At 42.5% G+C, this 27,129-nt stretch overlaps 1 protein-coding gene across 5 annotated transcripts in view; it reads right to left on the reverse strand.

Annotated features, from left to right (window-relative positions):
- The window catches only part of STX8 (syntaxin 8), a 174,144-nt gene extending 147,986 nt beyond the window's left edge, over nucleotides 1–26,158 (reverse strand). For all 5 annotated transcript variants that reach the window (XR_016443952.1, XR_016443951.1, XR_016443950.1 and 2 more), the window contains exons 1-4: nucleotides 26,033–26,158; nucleotides 23,520–23,619; nucleotides 15,859–15,953; nucleotides 13,538–13,648 (exon numbers count right to left, since the gene is read on the reverse strand). Coding sequence is in view for 1 of the 5 variants with exons in the window: in XM_090060943.1 (XP_089917069.1) it covers nucleotides 13,538–13,648; nucleotides 15,859–15,953; nucleotides 23,520–23,619; nucleotides 26,033–26,049 (323 nt within the window). In the remaining 4 variants the exon portion in view is untranslated. The remainder of the gene's footprint in view (nucleotides 1–13,537; nucleotides 13,649–15,858; nucleotides 15,954–23,519; nucleotides 23,620–26,032) is intronic.
- Nucleotides 26,159–27,129: the final 971 nt, after the last annotated feature.

Genomic DNA, 27,129 nt, shown 5'->3' on the forward strand with positions numbered 1-27,129 from the left:
GGAATCATGAGGCTACAATACATACTACATGCCATCCCCCCAAATATCATCCGCCAGAGAACGTACAATTACGTTTAATTTCTGAGCTTGTATGGCAAAACATACCTCCCATGCCACATTACCATGTCAGAAGAGAACAGAGAATGCTAGTAAATGAATCTGTAGTGGATACAACTGCCATACGTCTAACAAACACACAATAATATATGCATTTAACCATGCTATTCACATATAAAATGATACCTTAGAAACAGCTTCAAAACACACTGAGAAGCGTATATGGGCACGCGCGCACGTGTAGAGAGATCTTTTTTTTTTTTAAATCAAGATGCGGGGTTAAAACTGCAGAGATATTGAAGGCATCCTTCCTGCAGCACCAAAGTTCAGTACATTAGCATGGACTTAGATCACACAAATGCACTATTACTTTGCAGCAACAGTCAAGTCTGACACGTAACACTTCTGCATTTAAAAAAAAATTAACTCTCTGATTTCCTTCTTCATATTTACTTTCCTTTGTTTCTTGGTTCAACTTAACAGGAATAAGAAATAAGAAAAATCTTGTTCTTAAATGAAACAGCCATTTAAAAAAAATGACTTGTAGGCTGTTGCTGTTACAGACTTTTCCCTTAGTTATAATGGAAAATAAGTTTTTATTGTGCCAAGTTACATAAATCCAAGTAGTGAAATAACTTCACGTAAATATTTCTCTCAACAGCAGATTTCCCATCCTTGCAAATTCATGTTGTTTTATTACTTATTCTTATTACAGGAAGAGTACAATACAAAGTATAACATACAACCTTTTTGCATCCAAAACTGGAATAAAATTTTTGGGAGCATTAGGTATGAAAGGATCTCAGGAGTGGGTTTTTTGATTAAACTAAAACAACCCAGTAAGGACATTTTTTAAACAGTTCTCTATGCATCACTATCAAACCCCAAGACATTTTTACTACCCGTCTCGGATTATATGAGTATTCTGTTACTGCATGTAGAATCAAAGCTAAAATCTAACGCTTTTTAAATCAAAGGAGTTTTTCACTTTTATATCTGGATGCGAATCAGGTACCATACAACTTGTATACGTGTACAAATCTTGTGGATTCTATGAATAAAACACATAAATTGGGCTAACTGACCAAAACACCAGAAAACATAAAATTAATTTTATGCCGTCTGTGACAGGCTTTTGCCACACAACATTGCGGAAGATTCATTAACATTTTATGCCAAGCGCATTTCAAAGTTAAGAAGCTGGTCCAGCCACTCCGTGAGGATTTATAGTGAGCCAGAGACCTCTGCTGGGTAAGAGCTAGAACAACCACGACTGAAAAATATTTTAACATGGCTCTAAATCAGGAAAGTTCAACAACTAAGTGGCCAGGCTGCACATCACAGGGGCTCCACTAGCACAGGCCACATGCTGCAGGGACTGCACCTGCAGGGACCACGGCCCTGCCACCTCTCTACAGCAGCAAGCTCCCATGGCACCGTGTGTAGGTAGCTCCCCCTTTCCCCTGCTGTCCTGCATGCAGGCAACCCCGCCCATGCTACTGCACGGCACTGCACTGAACATATGGGCAGGTAAGTGCCCCTGCACCCACTTCCTTGGCTCCAGGCTGCCTTGTTGCACGGTGCCGCAGGCTCCCCCTGCACTGTGCAGTGCTGGCCTGCAGGGAGCAGGCCACCAGTTGGACAGTTCTGCTCTAAATCAAGCCAGCACACCTCCATATATTTCTTTGGTATTCATCTGACATGGTGCATTTCATTTTGCATTCACTGCCCAAATTAAAGCCAACATGACACTACCACAATGAGTTTCACTATTAAGCTCTATCTTTTTGTTGAAAGTAAAAAGGGTTTGCCAGGATCAGGCAATGACCTCTAGTTTTTCACTTTAAGTTCCAAAACAAACCTAAGTTATTGACTAATACAGTTATGAAGGTAATTTTGGTTTCAGTGGGACACGAGTCTAGAAAATACTTTGCTATATTAACTAGTTTTCATCATTGCATTTTGGAGTTTAAACCTCCTAAATTTCAGACTATTACCAGCTTTTGCAAATAACCAAAATTGAAATTGTACATCTCTAAAGACTTCTTCAAACCACTAAGCACAATAGTTCAGACAATATACACAACAGCAAAACAGTGCCATATTTTAAACTTATTTAACAAAATAAAATCAGGAATATACAACTCTTTGCTGTGGCTGCCAAACTGGTTAGCTAGCAAGAATAAAAATATATTTGCCATTTAGAAAAGCCAGCATAAGCAAGTCTGAAACAATTTGTGATACTGTCTCTTCTTTTAATAACCTGCCCTATTCTTCTAGTTTTGGTCATGACAATGGATCTGCCTTTTACAATAATCTTTTTGACATGTTTGGTAACTACCTTCCCACACAACAAAGCATAACTTCCTACTTCCTCTGATCTTACCATGTTTCGCTTTGGTGGTGTGAAGATTAAAGCTTATCCAATTAGCCACCCACTGCCTCCGCCACGTTAATCACTTAAATCTTTGAAATTGTCACAGAGCAGTGGAGTGTGTAGATAGCTTTTGATTATAGGAGCAGATTTAACTAATTATAAGGCTTAGCAGTGCACCCAAATATAAAAGATGCGGGGGGAGGAAGGTTAAAATCAGGGGGCTAATGTCACTGCTTAACAAGTGAGGACTTAACTTTCAAAAGCATTGTTTCACTGATAATTCTTATAAAACTTCCCAAGTAACTTAGATTAGTCAACCAGTTCTTACTCTAGACCAAGGCCACACATTAAGACTGGCAGCTTTGGAAGAATGATCAGCAAGACTGAATTTTAAACAAAACCCTGGTCATATGACAACTGCTGAATAATTGAACATTTCCTTATAGATACCACTATATAGTAGTTCTCCCTAAAGTGTCCAGGGTCTAGGCACCACAGCTTGGATTCACAGATCGATACTTAGAAGGATCAGGACAAGAATAATTGAATATATTCTCTTGTTTATATACCCTGAATGCCTGTTTAAGTGATTAATTCATATTTTAGGCAGCTCTTGGTTTTTAGAACAGCATTTGCTGATTTCACAAAGACACAGGATTCTCCCAAGGCAGAGTACTGTAAGTCTGGGTAGTATTTCAATGGCTCCACAAAGTTTTCCCTTTAAGCCTTAAATCAAAGTCCTCAGCACTCCTCCAAAGGAAGCAGATCTGCCCATCAGCATTGCTCATCTTGACACAAAAAGGGCTACGCCAGAGGTGCTCAACCTGCAGCACCATCATGTTTGGCTTGCCAGCTCCCCACAGGTCAGAGCACTTAACGGTGGGGGAATAGTGTCCATTAATATGGTCGCTCCTTTCCCCACCCCCTGCCAAACTCCCAAGCCCCAGTTCACTGTGACAGGCCCAGTTGAGCTGTGACCTCCTTCCTCCACAGAACTGGGCCATAACCCCGTCACCCCACTTCTGGTTGAGGAAATATTTCCCTGCACTGACAGGGAAATACACTGGGTTAATTTTTGTGCCTAATGCTCTGCTTCCCCACTCTACAGCTCCCACCACTGTTCTGAAATATGCACATATGTCTGGAGCAGATTCTATTGCAGATGACTAGAAAATGAAGAAGCCATTCAGGGAAGCCATTCAGGTCTCACTGAAAGAAAGTACAAAGTGTTGGTTAGTGAGGGCCCTTCTACAGCTGAAAGCTTTATAAAATATGCTGGTATAATTAGTAATCAGAAATAGTTACAGTAGTATAACTACTCAAACAAGCAAACCCCTTTCACAGTAACACAAATTAAACAAAAATGACTCTCCTGAAACACAACGTGCATCTACACAAGAGTTATAAATTTACACCATGGCTTATACTAGTGTCTCCTGTGTTCCCTAAGTACTAACATACTCTGTGTTCAACAGCCCAGAGTATCACAATCAGATTATTCTTAATCCAAATCAACTTCAAGAGTAAAATCAACATTCCCTTTGTGTCATATTTGGCCTTTCCATGTTGCCTTCCATGCAAGATCTCAACTAAATTGTCATAGAGAATCCTGGAAAGGGTGAGTTGGTAATACAGTCAATGTTAAAACAGGAAGCTCTGATTTCCACTATCAATCGCTATATTAGGAGATCTCTTGCTCCCTTTCTTCCAATAAAAGGAAAATGATCTTGAGAGGAAACTACAATGTGGGTAATCATATCAGAGGCCATTGAAGTAAAGGCAGCTTCTCTGTTTCTCCATAATCCATTACTGCTGTCCAGAAAAACAGATTATGATGCTGTGATCAGCACCTGATCTTTCATGCACTTGAGACAAGAAACTTCTCTTTCTGTCTCATTTGAAGACTACTTCCCAATCAGAGCAGCACAGTAAGATGAAACATTCACCTTTCATTTCTGGAAACATGGTCTTAAAAATCCTTGGTCATAGGACCAGGGACAGAAGGTAAATGGGGTACACAATGAGTGGTCATTTCTCAAGGACACAATCCTTGAAGCATAAAAGAAAAACTATTCCCATGAAGAGGAAAGGTAGAAGAAGGGCTGGCAAGCCCTCCTGGCTCAATAGGGACATCACAGTCTTCTTGAAAAAGAAAAAAAGAGGTGTACACACAGTGGAAGCTAGGGGCAGTCCTCAAGGAGGACTACGCAAAAGTGGTCTGTTCTTGTAGGGAGATGATTAGGAAAGCTAATGCAGTGACTGAGTTTAAGTTAGCCAAGGGAGTCAAGGACAATAAGAAGTCCTTCTTTAGGTACACAGGGAGCAGAAAGAAAACAAGTGGAAGTGTGGGACCCCTACTTAACACCTTGGGACAGCTGGTAACCGACACTCAGGAAAAAACTGAACTCCTGAATGCATACTTTGCTTTGATATTTCACCGGACCAAGGGGAAAGACAAGTGAGATAAGGATCACAGGGGGCATGGTGGGAATGATAGCCTTCCCACTGTGGACGCTAAGCTGGTGCAAAACCAACTAGAAAAGCTAGACATTTATAAGTCAGCAGGACACACAAGAGTGCTGATGGAGCTGGCTGAGGTCACTGCAGAACCCCTGGCAAAACTCCTTCAGAAATCGTGGCACACAGGGGAGATCCCTGAGGATTGGAAGAGTGCCAACATTGTGCCTATCTTCAAGATGGGGAAGAGGGAGGACCCCAGCAACTATAGGCCAATCAGCCTCACCTCCATCCCAGGGAAAACTCCTTCACAGTCAAGGTGTCCAGACTGTGGAATAAACTCCCTCCAGTGGTGGTACAGTCATCTACCCTGGAAATCTTTAAAAGGAGACTGGACAGTCACCTTGCTGGGGTCACTTGACCCCAGTTGTCTTTTCCAGGGGGACTGGGACCCAATGATCTACAAGGTCCCTTCCAGCCCCTAACAATCTATGAATAAATTAAAAGAGTTTCTGGTCTCAATGCAGCAGCAGTCCCAACCACAAAAGTCTGTCCCAAACCTGACTGTTCAGAGATCTAAACGACCTAAAGTGATGAGAGGCAAAATTGTAGAGTTCCCATGGTAACTGCCCTCCTAGAGAGGTTGATGAGTGCTACTAACAGAACTGAGCTTGAAGGTCTAATGAGAAGTTTGGAGCAAAAAAGCAAGTTTTCTTACTAATTATACCCACTGTTCTAAGATCAGTTCTTTCTATTTACTCTTCCTTAAAAATACAAATATAAAACTTTTCCATATATAGTAATCATGGTTCTGACCTACTGGGGTCATTTAAAAACCACAGTACACTTTGTGAAAATACGAGATACACATTCTGTACTGTCAACAAATGCCAGGCATTAAAATTGTAAGAGAAGTAGGGCTGGAAGGGACCTCCAAGGTCATCTAATCCAACCCCCTTCTTGAGGCAGGATGTTCCATGTCCAAACCATCTCATATAAACCATAATCTAAAACTCTACATAAGACTATCGTCAACCCTGACAACATAGACATTGATCTGCCACAGATAAAGCAGAGGAAACACAGAAGCCAATGTCCTGCTTCTATAAAAGTTTGTCAATATATGCTCAAGAGATTCTGGGCAGAGGGCCAGAGGAAGGCAACCCCCCCGCACCTCCAGTCCATACCGATCTGACCATGGGGTAAAGGTTCCTTTCTCATCCCAGTATGGAGATTGGTCTCACCCTGAGGAGAGACAAGACCCCTTTGCCAGGAACATCTGGCTTTGGTCCCAGCAGAAGCACTGGCACACACCAAAGTCCCCAGCCTTGGTTGAAGCCAACACTCAATGCCTCCCAAGAGAGGCTTAAAAACACCCTGACACATGTAGCAGGAAGGGGAGGAGTAGAAGGGGGAACCAACCAGCACAGCCTAGAAGCGTGGGAAACACCCATAGTAGAGCATAAGCATGGCTACATCTAGATCATCCCCAACCACTGGCTGTCCAACCTCTTCCTGAATACCTCCAGTAATGGAGTCCACAACTTCCCTAGGCAGTCTACTTCACTGTCTCACTGTTCTAACAGTGTAGAAGTTTTCCTGGATATCCAATACAAACCTACTTTGCCGGAACGCCAAGCCATTGGTCCACATCCTCTGCAGCAAGAGAGAAAAGGTGCTTTCCCTCTTCTTTATGGCAGCCATTCAAGTATCGAAAGAGTGCTATCATGTTTAAAAGGATGTGGAGAAGTTAGAGAGGGTGCAGAGGTTGGAAGTTAGCGGGTTCAGGACTTGTTTTCCAAACCCTTGATCATCTTTATTGCCAACCTCTGGATGCTTTCTAACTTCGCCACATTCTTTTAAAATGCAAAGCCTAGAACTGCACATAATACTTCAAGTGAGGCCTAACCAGTGCTAAGTAGAGAGTCACTATCTTACTTATTGATGCATCCCAAAACTGCATTCACATTATGCATGGCTGCACCACACTACAGACTCGTATCAAGTCTGTGATCTACCTAAACTCCCAAATCCCTTTCCACAGTGCTGTCATTCAGCCAGGTGATACCCATTTTGAATTTGTATTTTTTTGATTACTCTCCTCAAGGTGTAATATTTTGTGTTTGTCAGCACTGAACTTCATCCTGTTAGTTCTAGCTCTAGCCCAGCTTTCCAATCTGTTGAGATCTTTCTGATTTGTGCTTCTATCCTCCAACATGTTCACAACCCTTACCAGTTTTCTGTCATCCACAAACTTCGTCAAGAGTCATTCAAAAACTTCCTTGAAGAGTGCCTCATCTACTTCCTCCTCCTGATTTGGTGACCTATAAATCCACACCATTTTATCGGTGCATCTTTCACCTTTCAGCTTCACCCAAATGCATTTTGCTTCGACATCTTCCTCCTCCTGAACCAGGAAGTAGCCTGGGTATCTACTCCGCATTACTAGACCCCCTGTAATTTCAATGGAAGCCAGGGATCTTCATTTTGGTATATTTGTACGGAATCTTTGTGGACTGCTAGAGAGCTGTTTTTAGTATGGGTGCCGTAACTCCAGTATATTGTGCAGATCAAGTATTTTAGCATCTTTCAAGGTGAAAGGTGCTACAGGAGAGAGATGGTGTATGTAGTCCTGTGAACAAATGGAAGATGTGAAAATTTAAAGTTACAGTCAACTGGTCTGTCTCAAGGTCCTGCATAGATGCAATAATCTGGAGTACAGTATTCTTCCCTTCAACCCTGTTTATGAGAGACTGCATCAAATGTTCTCAACTATAGGTCCCAGGCTGATAAATTCACTTCCTTTTGCAGTATCATCAGAAAATATTTTTGGTAACTGACAGGCCGTAAGACAAGTCTCTGATCAGGTAAAATTAATATCCAAATGTTGTTGCTGTAAGAAAGGATGTTTCTGGCAAGAAGCAGGTAGTGTCTTCAGAGGCACCTATATGATTTAGGAATCTCCATTTTACTTAAACAAAAAAATCCTCAGGTATTTAAAAGCTTAAGCCTGAATTTCATTAATTTTCAGTGACTCTAAGGAGCGGAGGTATTTTTAAAAGGGAAGCTGGAGCTTTTGAAAAGGTTGCTAGGGCAGTTATCAGTGGCAACATCTGGTATCCCACAGTAGTTAAACAACCTTTCCTACATTTTGCCCAGCATTCACATACTATAGCAACAGACACCAAAGTAATGCATGTAAAATCAAATACACAATTCATTCAATTTCATTATTGCTCTCTTAGGTATATGCAAGACATCAACTACCTAGGTGCAGTTTGCTGTGGTTCACTGAGTAGCCAATAAGAAAGGATAAGGATATTCCATTCACTTGGTCTTTGCAAACACTTTGACACTCACAACTTTGAGATTCTGGAATCATTCAGTTTTTTCATTCTTCATTAGCAGAACAGCACTTCATGGTTTAATATTAATATTTTTAGTGCATGTAAGAACTTACATTAATAAGTCTACAAAAAGAAGTGGTTGGAGAAACATATTTTGCTTTTGTAAGAGTTTAATTTGAAAGAAAATACGTTCTAACTGTAATAAATATGACCCCCCTCAAAAAGCCATAAACAGCACAATCTTTCCTCTAGCAAATTTCAGATGCATCTTAATTAAGGCTGACAATGCCAGAAAGTAAAGTAATTCTATACAAAACAATGTAATACCCTGTTCTGCATTTTGGCCCGAGTTGTCACTTAGAATAAAAATTAAAAGTATTAAGGCCACTGTACTAAACAAAGTAAATAGCATTACAGCAATTTGCAAAGGATGTAAAAATCACTGAATGGTGACCAAATATAAATGGAGATTAATTCTGGTAAACCCTTCACAATTATATGCCATGGGGACATTAAATATGTGATCACTGGTGCAAGAAGGTTAATGAAGGGAATGACTGCTCTTAAAAAAAAAAGAAAAAAAAATACAGGCTGTCACATCAGGGATGGATTAGATAAAGAAAGCTGGTATAGAACCAGAGAAGTGTCACTGCTAGAACTTAATCAAACTTCATGTGTGTTTTTATGCTGTACCTCTCAGTCCCTACACTTCTAAAGAAACCTACTGCATAAAAGTCACCAATTTAACAATAATGAAAACTGATATCCTCTTTCCCTATAAATGGTGGGGGGGGACAGACTTTGAACTGTCCTAAATTAGTGGAGCTTTTGCTTCCTTTTCAAGAAGGCATATCAGCCACTCATATTGGTTTATGTATTAATAAGTAAATATACAGGAGTCTTCTCAGAGAGTGATCCTTCATGGAAATATTTACTTACTTGTGATTTCATACATTTAAGTTAATTCAGCAATAAATGAAAAACCTAGCTGCTCTAAGACATCAAATAGATTTATGCTGCACTCTGGAGAATCACTAATCCCTAAAATAATTAAACACAAATCCATAGTTTTGCTATCTAAAATGGACTTAAACAATGACAAGATACATTTATCCAAAGGTAACACTTTACAAGTGGAAACATTTGTTTTAACTGTTTCAAACACCATATTGGAAGAGAATGGGAATGGCTCACCAAGCTGAGCAGGTTACAGCAGCAAAAGATTTAACATGTACATCATATTCTGGAATACCGTATTTACTTGATTCTAAGATTAGGAGTCATCCCGTCCCCCCCAACCTAAATGGGGGGGAAGCCCCTCATCTTGGAATGGAGTATGAGACGGTGGGAGAGCAGGCAGCTGCTGCCTGGCCCCACAATGCCTCTGCCAACCCCCACGCTGGGTCCCCCCTTCTGTCCCAATCTCCTCCCCCACCAGCTGAAGCTACCACAACTCAGCTGCCATGGGATCAAGCTGGAGCTGTGTTTTGTGCTCTAGGCTGAAGTGAGGATAGAGAAGAGGCAAGGCAAGGGGCAGAGGCAGCAAGCAGGCAGGCATAAGTGGACCAAGTGAGGAGGAGAAAGGATAGGTGGCCTGGAGGCAAGTGCTTGACCCCCAGCCCTCCAATCACCCGATTCCCCCCTCCTGATGGTCCCACATGACCTGGCCCCCTACTGTCTGCTCCCCTCCTCCTCCCGACCGCAACAGTGTGGAGGGAAGAATTTAATATGACCTTCCAATAAGCAGACTCTATAGATGGAAAATTATAACAAATTTATGATGTTTTCCATGCACAGAATCTATTCATGGGGGAGGGATGGGGTTTAAATTCAGGGTCCTATTGGATTCGGGTACATACCTCAACAGACAATGCAGTGTGGCCCTTCACTACCGCTAGGTTCTTATTACTAACCCCATGCAGAAGTCTATCAAGTGAATGGAGAGTCCCCAGATATGTCAGACTCCCAGAGAGCAATATGGGAAAGGACATGTATCCTCCTCACCCCAAGATCAGGAACAGCAGCCAATTTGTTTCTGCATTAGTGCTGAACAGCCTCTTTAAAAGGGCTTAAAACAAAATATGAACACACACTCCCATTGGTGGATCCATGATTGCAGTGACAACGGTGCAGCCATACCCCCTTCAGCAGTGTGATACACGTGCAGTAAAGCAAGTTTACTGTACATGCAACACACCACCAAAGGGGGTGCAACTGCAACTGCTCTCTATGATCCTGGATACTAGTGAGCTCTCTGGGATTACCAGCACATCAGCACAGTTCCTGCTGGGAGTTCTGCATGTATAAAGAGCTCTATGAGCTCACCAGCTGGTCAGCAGAGGGTCTGTCTCCTTCTCATTCCCTCAAATTCAGCTGTAGGAGAAAGGAAGAGAGCGGACAAGTGACAGCAGTGTGCAGCCCCTGGACTCTAGAGCCAGCCTGCATGGGGAACAATGGCTGAGCATACCGCCAGCCACTCCTGCCTTCCATTGCTCTGCTGCTGAATCTGGGGGCAAAGAGGAAGAAAAGAAAGAGTGAACAGAAGCAGTGCTCACTCCTTGTGCTCCACAGCTGCTTGAAGGCCAGGACTCTGAAAAGACCCCCAGCAGAAGCTCCCCTGATAAGTTGTTGAGCTCTAAGAGTGCACAGAGCATGTGATGTACAAAGCGGGGGCAGGAGGGGAGGATTCAGCCATGCTGCTGCACCCCCTCCGAATCCATCCTCGTGAACTGCCTTTCAAAACAGCACACCAGTGTGACCTTATAGTAACTGCTACTTGAACAGGAGAGAAATTATCAGTTCCAACTTACTAACTACTAATATTAATTATTAAGTACAGATGTTATGTTTAACAGTAGCTAGCAACACTCATTTGAAAATGCAATTTTCTTAAGGTGACACCTTTCTTTAGCTTCCTACATGACTTCTGCATACTTTTGAGAACAAATACTCATACCAGGGGGGAAAAAGAAAATAAAAAAACTCTTCAAAGCTCTTCATCAAAAGGAATCACTCCTTTCTTCATAAGCACAGAGGGCTTCAAAATATGTAAGTCTTCTCTCACAATGACAATAGCCAACAAAGCACCACAGGGAATACGATGCTTCAACATCAGGGCATGTACAAATGGACTGATGCATATATTCAAAACCAAAGCTGTACACAGGCAAGCTTGTCTCTACAGAGACTGGATTTTGCACGTATCAGATGTCTGCAACCCAGTCATGGGTTAAGCACTACTAGGAGCCTCACAGTCACGCTGTTTTCATCTCACAAGTGTATTTAAATCCTTGTCTAAAGGGTCTAGTGTCAGTTAACATTTATTATATTGGTGTTGCATTAGTTATGTAGGTTCATATGCCCATGCAGTTGTGTTTATATTTTTAAAGACTGCATGTATACATACAGCAAGGTCCTTTCATTACAAAAGAATTTACCAGCTTCAACTGAAATCCAGACTATGCACTGACCACGGAAACAGGCAAGCTCTACAATGATTCTACTTCTCTCCTATGTTACTGTAAAAGATAAATTATCCAACTAAAAATACAAGGGAAATTTAGAAAGGGTGCATGCAAATACCCATGTTGGACTTTGGCCAAAGCACTAAGGTTATCATTGTCCTAACCCCCTCCTCCCAAATGGGTTTTGCATCCCATTTGAAAATCTGACTCCAGAGAAGTACAATGCCTCTTAACTTTGTACCTGAATGCTGTTGCAACAGCGATTGTGATCAAATGCATCACACAGTAAATCACCAAAACGCTTCTGAAACAATCCTTGGAGACATTTCATTGAAACGTTGAAACAGTCCAGGCTAACTTATAGCATAAAGCAGCAACAGTGTAGTTTATCCCTCAGTCTTAAGAAAGGAGCGAGGAATGATAGTTTCCTCATGCAGTATTTTTTAAAAACGGATAGTCTTTCAAGGCAGATAGAAAAGCTCTTCAAAATTAAAGCATTTTGAATGAGTTTCTTAGCAACAGGCACATGGGGTTATAGGTAGTTTCAAGCTACCAAAAATGTGGTGGTTCCATCACACCGCAAATCAATCAAGTAGCAAAGAGCAGCATTTTGAAGACAAAGGCTCATATTGGTATACTGCGGGAAATGGGTGAAACTGAAAAGACCGGTAGCAAGTTACTAAAAACAGCACCTCCAATATTGCATTCTGCTCTGAGTTGAGAGTACAAGGTTTGTAAACATTTAGGATTTTAAGACTTTTTATTATAATCTTCTCTAAATTTAGTTCCTACCCATGGGCTGTTTCATAATTCAAGGACACGTGTGTTCTGTGCAACTCAGCTGCTCCTCAATTTGTGGACTGCTACGAATATCTCATGTGAACCTAGGTGACAATCCTAAATTTCAGAGTAGAAGGAAAAGTTCTAGTTTTTTTTCCAAATCAGTTAAAGCCCACAAGCGAGGTGTTATTTTCAAGAACAGGGAGAACTAGTAGAGATTCCAGCTGTAACTTTCTTAGTTGACGGAAGGAGTCTGTAAAGGAAAGAACTGCAGGAGACACCAATTTTCAGGCTAGCTATTAACTGGCAGTTACTCTGCCTGGCTATGAAGGGCTGTACATGCATACCCTGAAAATAATTCAAGTGAGAACCTATTTCTTCAGTAAGTCTGAATGACAAAAGGAAGTCCATGTCAGAGTTAATATACCAGCAATGAGGTATAATTAGAACAAGTGAAAGCTTACATGTTATAGCTATTCACTTTACTCTAAAAGCTATTCCAGTCAAGTATTATGTATTAATTAATACTGCACATATTCATAATCATACCTACCTATCCCCAGGGATGATTTACCATAGTACATCAACCTTGATAGATACTGATCTATCCTAGACGAAAATTAAAATCCACCCACTTTTTGCTAGAGATAGAAGGTAGTATACAACAAAGTACCTTGGAGTAAAACAAAATGTAGACTTAATATTTTTATTTCAGATAAATCAAAACCTATGGACTAGGAACAATATATATGGTTCATGTAAGAGATCTAGTCAAATTCTAGAAAACCACAAAAATAGAAGTGTAAAAGCCCTATCAGACAATATTCATTTTTCACCTTGAAACTAAGTAATCTTTCATTCCCCCACCCTCCCAGAGGATGTGTATGTTAAAATGACACAAAATAATAAAGGCATAAACTGTCATGCCTCAGTAAATCAAGCTGTAGTTTGCTATATACATGGATGAAAACAAAAATCAAGAGAAGCATTCAAAGTACTGTCTTCATATTCAAAAAACATCCCCAGACTGCTCCTTGAAGGTGGCAGTATCCTACCTTATCACATCTGTTTCTGTACCATCATTCTTATAGGACGCTTGAAGTTGTCTTTGTCGTGTGAGGAGGTCATCCAGTAAGCTTTGCCTTCTATCCCCCTCCAGCTGAGTTCTGGAGCCATATGGTTAAGGTCCAAACACAGAAATAAAATAGGACTTAAAGTTTTTATTTTCAGTATTAATAGCATCATGCACAGAAGTGAGATGTTACAGTAATATTAAAAAAGTCAGAAAATGAGAATCTTCAAAGAACAATAGAGTAAAACAGCCTGAAAAAGAAGACTCCACTTCATGTGAAGAAGAGTTGCAACTCTTTTTCATACCTGATAGTCAAGTCTCAGGACTCTTAAGACACCTGGCATACCCTTTTCACACCTACATAGCAGTGGAATATCTCCACTCATCATCACTTGTCATAAGTATATTTGTTACTTATAGTTCCTTAAAGAAAGGCTGCATCTTGAGAAAGTGATCTAGAAAGCTCAAATTTCTTGGGGAGGGATGGTTTCAGGGTTTTTGCAAAAAATAAAATCACTCAAAACATGCATATGACATTCTTCTCAGGCTCTCTCATTTAAGAGAGTATCATTTAAAGAGCTGTATTTAACATGCACAGAAACATTATTAGTTCTAGAATCTTAGCATGCAATAGTAAGTTGGATATACTAAACTCAACAAGGTAAGGATAAAGTTTCTGCTGCACTCATTATACAAGGCACAGCACATTTTTATTTTTAATCGAAATTACAATATAAACAATGGCCACAAAATTGACTTTATATGTTGGATTAAGCCTGGCACTCAGCACATTTATCATTTCACTAAGGGTGAGGCTGATAACATGGATCTAGTGGGAAGTCTTCTGCAGAATTCAGACAATCACAAAAAATGTATTTAAATGATGTGTTTAATAATGTATTTCCATGTACATCACAAGAACTCCTCAATAGCAGCTGAAACAGGGCTTGTTGCTTTAAAAAAATAATCAATTAATTCAATGAGTCTGAATGACAAGGTTGCTGGAGTACTGCCATTTTTAGAGGTTGTTCAGTTTTTTTTAAATAAACTTAGAGATAACCCTTGTAAACAACTATTAGTCCTTTTCCTAAAAAAAAAGTTTAACTGCAATGTAAGCATGTGCATAGCCGTAACAACTTATATTTGCTTTCTTACATAGCAGTGGCATTTATCTGCTCCATGGGAGTCATTTGAAAAGAAAATTTTACACACTCCACTCAGTGCAGCATTATGAAAGTTCATGTTTAGGAAAGATTTACACTGCAGTAAGCTTGAACTTAATTGCAATTAAAACAGTAGGATTTATAAGGTTCCCCCCCCAAATAAGAATTTAAATCCCTACACAACTCAGTCTTTCTACTGACTGCACAAAGCCTAGGCATCTATATACCTGAACTGCTCCGCTGTCACCAGGCACAAGATTTTTTTTTGGGTGCTGAGACACCCAAGTTGAAGCATCTTTCTACAACTTATATCAAGCATGCCTCCACTAAAGTGCAGGGAGTCACTAAAATGAATGTGGCCTCATGCATGCATTTCTGATCCTCTATACCAATATGGGATACTTTCAAACACCTGGCTGCTGTTACATGTCCCTGTTACACATGTGTGGGGAAAGAAAAGGAATGACAGCTAGGTCATAACATGCATTCCAAAGCACAGAAGAACAAGGAAAGTTAGACAGCCATGAAATTACGTTTTACCCATCCACACCTTCTCTATCATTTGTCTGAGAAGCTACTCTATGACCCTATATTTTGTCCATAGACGTTTCCTCCATGTTAGTGATGTACTTTAGCAAAGTTGCTGCTGAGGTTTGTTTTTTTTTTTTAATGGATGTGCTTCTTCAGGGAGATAGACATACCTGTTCATACAGAGACCTTAAATTCTCCCTACCCCATGAAGCAGAAGGAAACCACTTTTCTACACTGGCTTCTCCTAAGGTGCCAATAGTACAGCAACCTGAAACGTCTTTTTAAACAGAAAAAAATGAACCTGAGAAAACCTACAAGCAAACAATGTCTTAAACCAAGAACATCAGTGTCAACAGGATTTCACCACTGGGAACTGTACAATATTTAAAATAAGTACTTGAAACAGAAGTTAAGATTGCCAGCAACAACTAGTAATTAGGTCTTCCTCAAACTGTGCGTGGGGAGGTGGGAGGGGAAAAGGAGGGGGAGAGAGAAGAAGGAAAAAAAAAAGAAAAAAGATTGTGGAGCCACTTCCTTCCCATAAAAGCCTGTTTTTCCACCCACTCTTAAGATACTGGAAAGAATGCTGAAATACTGTTTACATGGATACATTTGGTGTGTTGATACAGCTTGAAGCAGTAAGTCCTTCAGATGGTTGATCTTTTCCTTGAGATTCTGCAACAATGACCTTATTGCCACATTAAGCTGAAGGAAGAAAAATAAAAGAGAAAAGATTTTTTTTCCAGATTACACTACAATTCTACAAGCAGTAGTACCATATTATAGAGGGTGGACTAATACAAGCCCAACTGTGTATCACATCACAGGATTTCCTTCTAAATCACCAGAGTGCTGATGAGAGACCATATCGAGGACTGGATGTATACAGTATTATTAATGCATTGCAATATCGACCTTTCCTTTTTCTACAGTCAGGTCCCTCTCCAGACTCCTTTTAGTGTTGCTCATTGTCAGAGGTTCAAAGGCTCCCTCTTCTGGTTCTCTTAAAGCTTTGACCAATATCTCCTAGACTTTCATTTCTATTCCATTTCAGGTTTCCTTATAATTTTGTTCACTGTTTCCCTTTGGTCTCTCCAGACAATTGATTAACAATGTGTGTCCATAATGCTTGTGCGAGGTTCTTCAGTTTGCTATTTTTATTAAAAGAATACCAAAAATGTTATTCTTCTTCATGCTAGCAAACATCCATCTTTGCATTCTCTAACTTTCCTCTTAATCACAATCTTTTATTGGTGCTATTATTATTGCTGTTTTTGTTGTATTTAATGAGATAATTACTGCTTCCTTCTCCTAGACATTATTCTCTTTGAATCAGCTAAGCACAGCGTACCTTAAGAAACACATTAATTATAACTGCATTGTAATAAACAATGACTGTAAATAATAGCTGCAATTATTACAACTAATTACAGGCTTCCATATTACTTAAAGATGCTTCTTGTTCACAAAGGAATAACTATACTGTGGCCATCATTCACACAGATAGCAAAGGTAGCTTAGCAGTAAGGATATATCCATTCATGAGCAGAGCAAAAATGACCACTCTGTCCTATCGCTGCTACTCACCAACAACTTAGTCCTCTCAGCATTTGCTAGTCACATATTCAGCACCAACAAGACTCCTCAACTTCAGCACCTCTCTCCAGCAAGCACTGGCATTCTTTATAGCCTTAACAGCCTCTCCCCCTAAAGGACTATTTAAAAAGGCTCAAGCTGTAGCTTTCTACTCGACTCCCCCTTGAAAGGCAATCCAAATGCCATTACAAATTATTTGTTATATATTAAACTGTCCTTGTTAACTGCAGAGAGGTGAGGAGTGGGATTTTCAAAAGTGCCTAACAGTTACAAACCTAAATCTCACCAACTTGGGCTTCTAAATGTATCAGGCACTTCTGAAATTCCTATCAGATAGGATGCTGAGAGCATAGGTCAGAAGTGGAGACAGCCATGCTTGCTGCAAGCACACTGCTCAACATTTCTGCAGATAAGCAGCCAGAGGAGAGACCTGTGCAATCCACATGAAGTTGAAAAAAGTCAAGCAGTTATATAAAACAGCACTGGCCAAACTCTTGAAAGATGGATTCCCTCTCAATAAACATGAAACCAACTGCACAGCCCTCCTGCCCGCCCACACGGTACAAGAGGCTTTAATTTAATGAACAGATTCTTCTTACTCTGGCTGACTGGGAATCCCATGGCCTGACAACTGTTACATTTTTTGCAGACTAAGTGCAACTAATGGTAACAGGTAAAATATTAAAGGAATTTTTCCTGGGAGAAAAATGGCTGGCTGACCACAAAAATGGCAGATCCATGACAAAGAAGCTGTCTTTCAAAAAGCAGCCATTTCAAACAGCAACTTCCCTGGCTTACCAAGAAAAATTCCATGTGTGGCCAAACCTTAAACCACTGATTCTCAACCAAGGGAAGCGCTAGCAGCATCCTGGCATGCCTTGAGATCCTTTCAAGAGTGCTGCAAGATGCTTTGCAATGTTAGCACTCTTGGGCGTGCAAACATGAATCACAAGATAAACCTAGAGTTTTCAACTAGAAATTCACACTGTTTAAAAACATTGTCTTGTTGTGGTCTTTTCTGACTTCTCTGCAATACACAAACCGCTCCATTTTTTTCTGTAGTCAAAAAATGAGTGAGAAGTGAAAGCTGGAATTTTCCAAAGGGTGCCTTGAGCTGAATAAGGGGTGCCACAAACCAAGCCAGGGGTGCCTTAAGTCTTTGTACTTTTCCCCTTCCAAGGCGATGGGAGAAGGGAAGGAGAGCAGAGGGCTACATGATAGTCCAACAGGGAGCTGCCAGGGAGGTTCGCAAGCTGCCCTGTTTCCATTCCCACCCAAAAGCTAGCTGCTAGCTAGTTCTAGTCTCTTGCCTCCTACTTCACAGCCCTGAAGGCTCTTGAGCTCTTTTTAAAGTCATAGATCTACTCATGTACATGAGTTGTCAGCAGCAGCTGGGGTTTCAGCTTCAGTTAAGCAAGAAAGGGAGAATGAGTTAGTTGATGATTAGCCTCTGTCCCTGCTCTATGCAGCCATAACTCTGGAAGTGTTTTTTTTCCACCCCCTTCATTCTGCCATTCAAAAACAAGGTGCATATTATACTGCAGAATATGTTGCATGTGAGAAAACATGGCAATTTATTCAGGGTTGACTAACTTTCGTGGTTCCTCAGTTTCATTAAGGAAAACAGTGTTTAAGCATTTTCTAAACATAACTTACACTCTGCAAAGAGATTACATCTCCCCAAGTCAATGAACATCTCCCTTTAACAACACTATGGCATCAACCAAAATTTTGCCCCAATTGAAATCCATATCCATAGGAGTTTTACCACTGACCATTTTGAGTAGTCTCAAGCAGTCGGAGTGCATCTGAAAGTCTTACCTTGTAACTTCTAACTAACTTCTATACTCTGTTTTTATCCCATTTTAAATGGGATAAAAAGCCTGGCATGGCTCTATGAGCATTCATGGGGATTGGAAAAGGGCCAATGTGGTCCCCATTTACAAGAAGGGGAGAAAAGAGGACCCCGGCAGTTATAGGCCAGTCAGTCTTACCTCCATCCCTGGGAAGACCTTTGAGAAAATTATTAAGGGGCATATCTGCAAGGGCCCAGCTAGGGAGGTAATGCTCAGAGGCAACCACCATGGGTTCACTGAGGGCAGGTCCTGCCTAACTAACCTGGTTTCTTTTTATGATCAGGTCACAAAGTCTGTGGATGAGGGTGTCAGGGTGGATATCATCTTCCTGGACCTTAAGAAGGCCTTTGACATGTTTTCCCATCACATTCTCTTAAAAAACTAGGTGACTGCAGCATTGATGCCTACACAGTCAGATGGGTGGCAAATTGGCAAGACAGTCACACCCAGAGGGCGGTGGTGGATGGGTTGTTTTTGACCTCGAGGGATGTGAGCAGTGGAGTTGCCCAGGGCTTGGTCCTGGAGTCTGTACTGTTCAACATCTTTATCAGCAATCTGGATGTGGAAAGCATGCTGTCCAAATCTGCCGATGACACCAAGTTGTGGGGCAAGATGGGCACGCTGGAGGGGAGGGACAGAATCCAGCTAGATCTAGACAGTTACAGAGGTGGGCAGATAAGAATAGGATGGAATTCAATGCAGACAAGTGCAAGGTACTGCATCTAAGGAGAAGGAACCAGCAACACACCTAATTGGCTGGAGGACCACACCCAGAGAGTGGTGGTGTACAGGTCTTATTTGACCTAGAGGGATGTGGGCAGTGGGGCTCCACAGGATTTGGTCCTCGGGCCCTCACTGCTCAACATCTTCATCAGTGACTTGCAAGAGGGGGTAAAAAGCACCCTGTTCAAATTCGCAGATGACACTAAGATGTGGGGAGAAGTGGGCATGCAAGAAGGGAGGAATAAGCTGCAATTGGACCTGGACAGATTACAGGGGTGAGCAGATGAGAACTGGATGAGTTTCAACATTGGCAAGTGCAGGGTACTGCACCTGGGAGGGAAGAACCAGTAACATACCTATAGGCTGGGGAACTCCCTTCTCTTCAGTGCAGAGGCAGAAAGGGAACTTGGAGTCATCATTGATGCCAAAATGAACATGGGCTGACAGTGTGGAGACGCGGTCAGGGAGGCCAGCCGTACCCTGTCATGCATCCACAGATGCATCTCGAGCAGGTCCAGGGAGATGATCCTCCCCCTCAAGGTGACACTGGTCAGGCTGCAGTTGGAGTACTGCCTCCAGTTCTGGGCACCACACTTCAGGAGGAATGTGGACAGCATGGAGAGGGTCCAGAGGAGGCCACTCGCATGATCAGGGGGCAGCAGGGAAGGCCCTACGAGGAGAGGCTACAAGACCTGAACCTGTTCAGCCTCCACAAGAGAAGGCTGAGGGGGGATCTGGTGGCCTGTTGCAAACTAGTCAGAGGGGACCAGCAGGCATTGGGGGAGTCCCTGTTCCTCCGAGCACTACCAGGAGTGACCAGGAAAATCGGTCACAAGCTGGCAGAGGGTAGATTCAGGCTAGACATCAGGAGGCGCTACTTCACAGTCAGGGCGGCTAGGATCTGGAACCAACTTCCAAGAGAAGTGGTGCTGGCTTCTACCCTGGGAGTCTTTAAGAGGAGGCTAGATGAACATTTTGCCAGGGTCATTGTTTCATAGTTTCTAGGGTCGGAAGGGACCTGAGTAGATCATCCAGTCCGACCCCCTGCCATGGCAGGAAAGAGTACTGGGGTCAAACGACCCCAACAAGGTGTTCATCTAGCCTTCTCTTAAAGACCCCCAGGGTAGGAGCCTGCACCACTTCTCTTGGAAGCTGGTTCCAGATCCTAGCCGCCCTGACCGTGAAGTCGCGCCTCCTGATATCAAGCCTAAATCTACCCTCTGCCAGCTTGTGACCGTTATTCCTGGTCACTCCTGGCAGTGCTCAGGGGAACAGGGACTTCCCCAATGCCTGCTGGTCCCCCCTGACTAGTCTGTAACAGGGCACTAGATGCCCCCTCAGCCTTCTCTTGTGGAGGCTGAACAGGTTCAGGTCCCGTAGCCTCTCCTCATAAGGCCTGCCCTGCTGCCCCCTGATCATGTGAATGGCCCTCCTCTACACCCTCTCCATGTTGTCCACATCCCTCTTGAAGTGCAGCGCCCAGAACTGGATGCAGTACTCCAGCTGCGGCCTGACCAGTGCCGCACAGACCCCAGTACTCTTTCCTGCCATGGCAGGGGGTTGGACTTGATGATCTGCTCAGGTCCCTTTCGACCCTACCAACTATGAAACTATGAAACACATAAACTGGGGAACACCCTTCTTGTCAACACAGTGGCAGAAAGGGATCTTGGAGTTATTGTTGACTCCAGAATGAACATGAGCTGCCAATGCGAGGAAGCGGTCAGTAAAGCTAACTGCACCTTGTCATGCATCTACAGATGCAGCACAAGCAGGTCCAGGGAGGTAATCCTTCCCCCCTATGTGGCATTGGTCAGGCCACAGTTGGAGTATTGTGTCCAATTCTGGGCACCACACTTCAAGTGGGATGTGGCTAGCATTGAGAGGGTCCAGAGGAGGGCCACTCACATGGTCCAGGGGCAGCGGGGCAGGTCCTACAGAGAGCTAAAGGGCCCATACCTATTCAGCCTCCACAAGAGGAGGCTGAAAGGGGATCTGGTGGCCATTTACAAACTCACCAGGGGAGACCAGTGGGAACTGGGGGAGACTCTGTTCCCCTAGGCACCACCCATAGTTACTAGGAATAACAGGCACAAATTGTTAGAGAGAAGGTTCAGGCTAGACATCAGGAGACATTACTTTACAGTTAGGGCTGCCAGGCTCTAGAATGGGCTCCCAAGGGAGGTGGTGCTCTCTCCTACCTTAGGGGTCTTCAAGAGGAGGCTGGACAGATATTTGGCTGAGGTGATATGACCCCGGCACCCATTCCTGCCCGGGACAGGGGGTCAGACCTGATGATTTGTTGAGGTCCCTTCTGACACCTAAGCACTATGATACTATGACATTTCTAGTGGTAAAATACTATAAAGTTGTGTTGACATTTTCCCTACCAGGCAAAGACATTTTTTCTGTAAAACTTTCACTAGCCATAGAAAATGTGGTTGCTCAGCCGCAGATTTCTCAACATGAGTGCCTGTTATGACAACAAATATTTCATTGTCAGAACTGTTGTTTATAATAGAATCAAACACAGCCAAATACTTCTCTTTAAACTGTTCCAAGAGCAAATTCCTCTTACCCTATTAAACACAAAACATGGAAAAATTTCTTCATAGAATCACTTAGGTCAACTATATAATGTTTTCATTACACACAAGCTACAAAGCTTACACTACAAGAGAGGTTATCAGACAATAATTATACAGCCCATTTTATTTTTTTTTTTTTTAAACAGGACATTGCAGTAAATGAGGCAATACTCTGCCTTCTCTAAATACTGATGATTTAATAAATACGAGTTCTTACTTTGCCTGCCTGTACAGCCACACTAAATCTGTAAAAGTAAATCATTTCTGCAATTCAGTGGAGTGTCAGCTTGATAATTCCAAATATTTTTTTGTTCCAAAATTGGCCTTAATTACAATTAGCCAAGAGTCAGAGCTAACTAGCCCGTCTGCCACATAATAGCACATACACTGCAATAAACTAGAACCAAAAGTAAACATTTTTTCAGCTCTGGAAATTTATGCTATATGCGGAGTCCCAGATTTTCCACCCCAAAAGTTAGTTATTTTACCCAAGAACCCTTTCTAAAATAAATGTTACAGCTGGATTTAGGAGGAGATTCCCAAGTCAATTCTGTTAGCATTGTTCTTAAAAAAACAACTTCCTGCATAGCTATGAAAAATACACAAAGCTATGAACCTGGTTAAGAATTAGCGAGAATGGAGAATACGTAAAAAAAAAAATTAAATACGTTTCATTTTATTAGAAATATTAATACTGGTCATCACCCAAATGCCATGGGATTAAGATTTCTGAAATAATTCTTACAAACTGTGAAAACACCTGGCTAGAGAGGTATTTAGTGTCCACAATGAAAGCTATCCCTCATGAGTGACAACAGAGAGAGGATCTGAATAAGTATTAAGGGCACATGTATTGTAACAGATCACATGTAGATTGATTGAATCTAGAAACTGAAAAGCTTGGAAAAAAAAAAAAGATTCTATATTTTAAAACTTAGGTGTGTGCACCAGAACACATGCTATTCCATTGTTCTGATAACCTCATCCAAGAGCTTTTCTTACAGCAGAGTAAATTTGATGACAGCCTCAAGTGATTCAGAATGTCTGACATGCACCACACTAAGGATTTATCAATTTTAATGATTTTTTTAAAACACAGTAATATTAAATACAAGGTAAGTAGAAGCTCTATTCTGATTTTCATTGTATAAACCTTAAACATTTTTTTAAATTACATGCTTATCATAATGAAATAGTTATTGCAACATTGCTTAAGATTCATATATTTGAAAGCCAGATAAACCATTAGATCTCTAATCTGACCGTCTGCAAAATCCAAGTCATAGAATTTCATTCAGTTACCTCTGCATTGGGTTACTTTATTTAGCTAAAACATATCTTACAATTTTACACTCAATCTTGAATTTAAGGTAATGAACCTGCCATAGCAAGCTTCAACTTCCTGAACAAAGCTAAAGTTTTAATATTGCATTAATTTATAATGAAATGCAAAATTTAAGCTGAAAGAAAAATTCACAAACATTACATCTTTCATGAAGGTATGGTACCTTTGATGAACTTTCCCCATTTCTTTGACAACGGTTACGTTCCTGGATCTTTTCAGCGATCTCTTGTGCAATGTGACAAGTGGAATCATACATCAACAGCCTAAAAGTAAAAAAAGATTCAAATTTAAGAAAAGTTCTCCAAGTGACAACCACTGCCGGACTTCCTGGTTTCAATCTCTGTTCTGTTAGTCAAGACTGAGCTTTGGATAGATTTTCCTTTTCAGAAAGTGTTTAAGATTTGAGATACTAAAAACAAAGAAGCCAAACACAAAGTAGTTTCACTTCTAAAACTAAAGGTATCAATAGTAACATTTCTTGCAAATGTCACTGCCAGCTTTCAAAATCACTGGAGTAGCCACAGCATGGGGAGGTGCTGAAGCCAGCAGATGAGGAGTTAGGGTCTTGGGTGAAGTAGGCAGAGAGAGGGCAGCCAGGACTGTATCAGTGCTCACTTGCTTTTCTGCCACCAATTGTTATGTCTACTGGGGCCCAAGGGCCCAGATTCTGTGGCAGGTCACTCTCTTGGACCATTCCCTACAACTTCCAGATGCCCACAAGTAGCTCAGTAGGCTGGATCCTATGTATGGGCACATGTTTGAGACTCCTGATTTTAAATCAACATTACATCTATGTTTCTGGTCCTCTAGAGTCAGCCACAAGTTACACCACACATAAATCAGAGACCTCAAAAGTGCTCAACCAAGTGCCCTTAGCCACTTCTAAGAAGAATGAGAGTAACAAAGAAGATTGGCAATAATCTTTGTTTAGATCAAATTGGAGCATCTTGCAGAGGGACACATATTCCTGAAAAGACTTTCCTATAGTAAAGACAAGGGCAGTTCCCATTATACCTCCCATTATACCAGGTACACACAAAAATTCCCATTCTTCCTTAGACTATTTACAACCAGCCTGGTGATGGCTCAGAAGTAAAGCAAAAGACATCAAACAAACTAATTGTGGTACCTGGCTTTTATTTACAGTACTAGCTTGCATTTTTTGATAATCAGAGAAAACAATTTTAAGTTATTATTTAGTTTATATATCACTAATAACAGCTTTGAGTTACTTTTTCCTATTACAGCATAATCTTAACATAAGTGTGATGCACTAGGACTAACTAGATGATGTTTTACTGTTAAATCAGCAGAGATAAGAAGAAAACAACAACTGTTAGGAAATGATTTCCATGTAGGGCTAACCCAGTCTCAGACAGGATGCATTTTGCATCTAACAATCATATGAATCAGGCATCAAACCCTACCTTGGAAGTGAAGTGAAGGAGGAAAGAAAAAGGGAGGATGGGGCAAGCCAAAAGGATTAAGCATGAAGGGGAATTACTCAAGGCAGCTTTATAGTTAATTTAATTTACCTCAAATGTTTATTTCCTAGTTTATATTGTTTCTTTTCTACACACTGGTAATATCAGTACTTTCCAATGGACAAACTGGCCAATTATAAATAGCTCATAAGCACGAGCACGATGCCAAAAGTACGCCAGTCTTAAAAAGATTCCTCAATAAGTTCCTTAAATAGGAGAGGAACCAGCAGGACAGTGCATGAGACTTCTGATAACCAAAACAGGAAAACTTAACATGGCCTGGAATAAAACAGAGGTAACAGCTACTTCTCTCCAGCAGAGGTTCCCAAACTTTCTTATTGCATGTTCCCTTCCAGTTTTACCAATGTTTTCCATTTTCAACCCCTTAAACACCAATTATTATACTGAAAATTAAATCTTCCATTACACAATTTCTCCCATGTACCCCCAGAGACATCTTGCATCTCCTTAGGGCTCCACGTACCAGTTTGGGAACTTCTGCCCAGGATGGAAGCAGGTGCAGGCAACCCCCACTTAGTGCTCTTAATTTGGTTCCTGAAAAACAGAGCTTTAAGCTAAACTGAAAGTATATGACTATCTAAGACGGCCACCACAAGTGTTTTTAATGACCCAAGACGGCGATTGCGAGCGTTGTAATGAAATTCGCCGAGCGCTAAGTGAAATCATGGATCAATTTTAAATGAGTGTTATAGTGAAACAGCACTAAGCAAAACAGCATTAAGTGGGGGTCGCCTGGATTTCAAACGCACCCATCTCCAAGGGGCAAATGGGGGTCACAGCCGAAAACCGCTTCAGACCCACGGGCTGCGTAAGCGCTTGGCACGAGCAGCAGCACCTAACCCTAACCTCCACCTCAGGCACCCACATGTGCCTCTAGGAAGCCCCCTGGCCCCTCAGGGCCTGTATCCTTCCTTCGCTCTGGGGGGACCAGCGGTCCGGGCAGGACTCTGCTCCGTCTACGAGGGGGCGCGGGAGCAAGGAGGAGAGGGGGGTCGGAGGCTTCGCCTTCCCTTTCACAGCCCCACACGCCCACTGAGCGGCCCTGGGGACTCGGCCCCGTGCTGCCCGCGGCGTCTGCATGGGAAGCCCCTGGCCGCGCTCGCCTCCACAACAGTGCCCTCCGCAGCCGGGGTCGGACGAACAGCCTGTCCCCTCGGCGGGCGCCGCTCACCAGGGGTCCGGAGCCATCACTGCGCCCGAGCCCCTCAGCACGGCCACGGGACACTTCCGGGTCGTATCAGCTGACTACGGCGAGCACGGAAGCTCAAACCACGGAAGGCGAAACGCGGCAGTCCGCATCACCCCTCCCACGTTCCTTCCCGCACAGCTCACAGCCAGGCAGTCGCGCATGCGCACATCGGTGCCACGTGCAAGGCACGTGGGGCTGCGACCCTGGTTCCCTGCAGCCTTTGGCTTCTCGATGCCTCAGTCGCATTGCGTCGTGTGGGGCTTTGCACAGTGCCTGGGTGAACTGGTTTTCTTCTCAGGGTTCATCCAGCCCAGTCTTCTGCACCGCCTCGTGTGGAGGTCCTTGCTAGCCAGTCCCCACACCGATTCATTCACACAGTGGCCAGCCCTGGCCCCCACCTCCTGGTCAACTTCCTCCTGGCCCTGGCCTGCTGCCCTGTGCCTGATGCGGGCAAGGAGGCTCTGGCCAGCAGGGTCCTGAGGGACTGCGGGCCTGCTTACCCTCGCCCTACAGCCCTCCAAACTCCAAGCACAGTAGCACTGACAGAGTATCCCCGGACTCATTTGAGGGCCGGTGGTGGCTATCCGGTGTACTCAGCTCAGTGTTCCCACTCCACACACTTGTTTTCAACCTCTGACCATGCTGCTATCCCTGCCTTTTATTATTGGTCCCGAGAAATCTGTTGTCCCCTGTTCCTGTGGCCTCCCTGCCTAAGGGAAGCCAATGAATGACTTGGTGGGCTGGGCCCACACATTTTTTTAAAGATGGACAGATAAGCTGCCCACAGCTATCGCTGTTTTTTTATTATTTGTCCCAAAATGTCTCCTTTTGCTGTAGCCTCCTTGCCTAAGAGAGGCCAATGAGAAACTTGGCAGGCTGGGCCCACATGATTAAAAGGTGACAAATAGGCCTGCCTAGAGATGAGCTTTATTCCACTTCAGCTTTCTTTCACAGGCCCTTGTGCCTGATTTTCTCAAGCCTCTGCTCCTGGAGTCTTGGGAGTAAGCAGGAGTTTCAGCTTTTGTTTAAAACCAGACGTTCCCAGCCTTTGCAGCTATAGAGGAAGGCTTGCCAGCAGG

Source organism: Crocodylus siamensis, chromosome 8 (assembly GCF_052110815.1).
Source record: "Crocodylus siamensis isolate JL-2025a chromosome 8, ASM5211081v1, whole genome shotgun sequence".
In the NCBI taxonomy this organism is placed as follows: domain Eukaryota; kingdom Metazoa; phylum Chordata; order Crocodylia; family Crocodylidae; genus Crocodylus; species Crocodylus siamensis.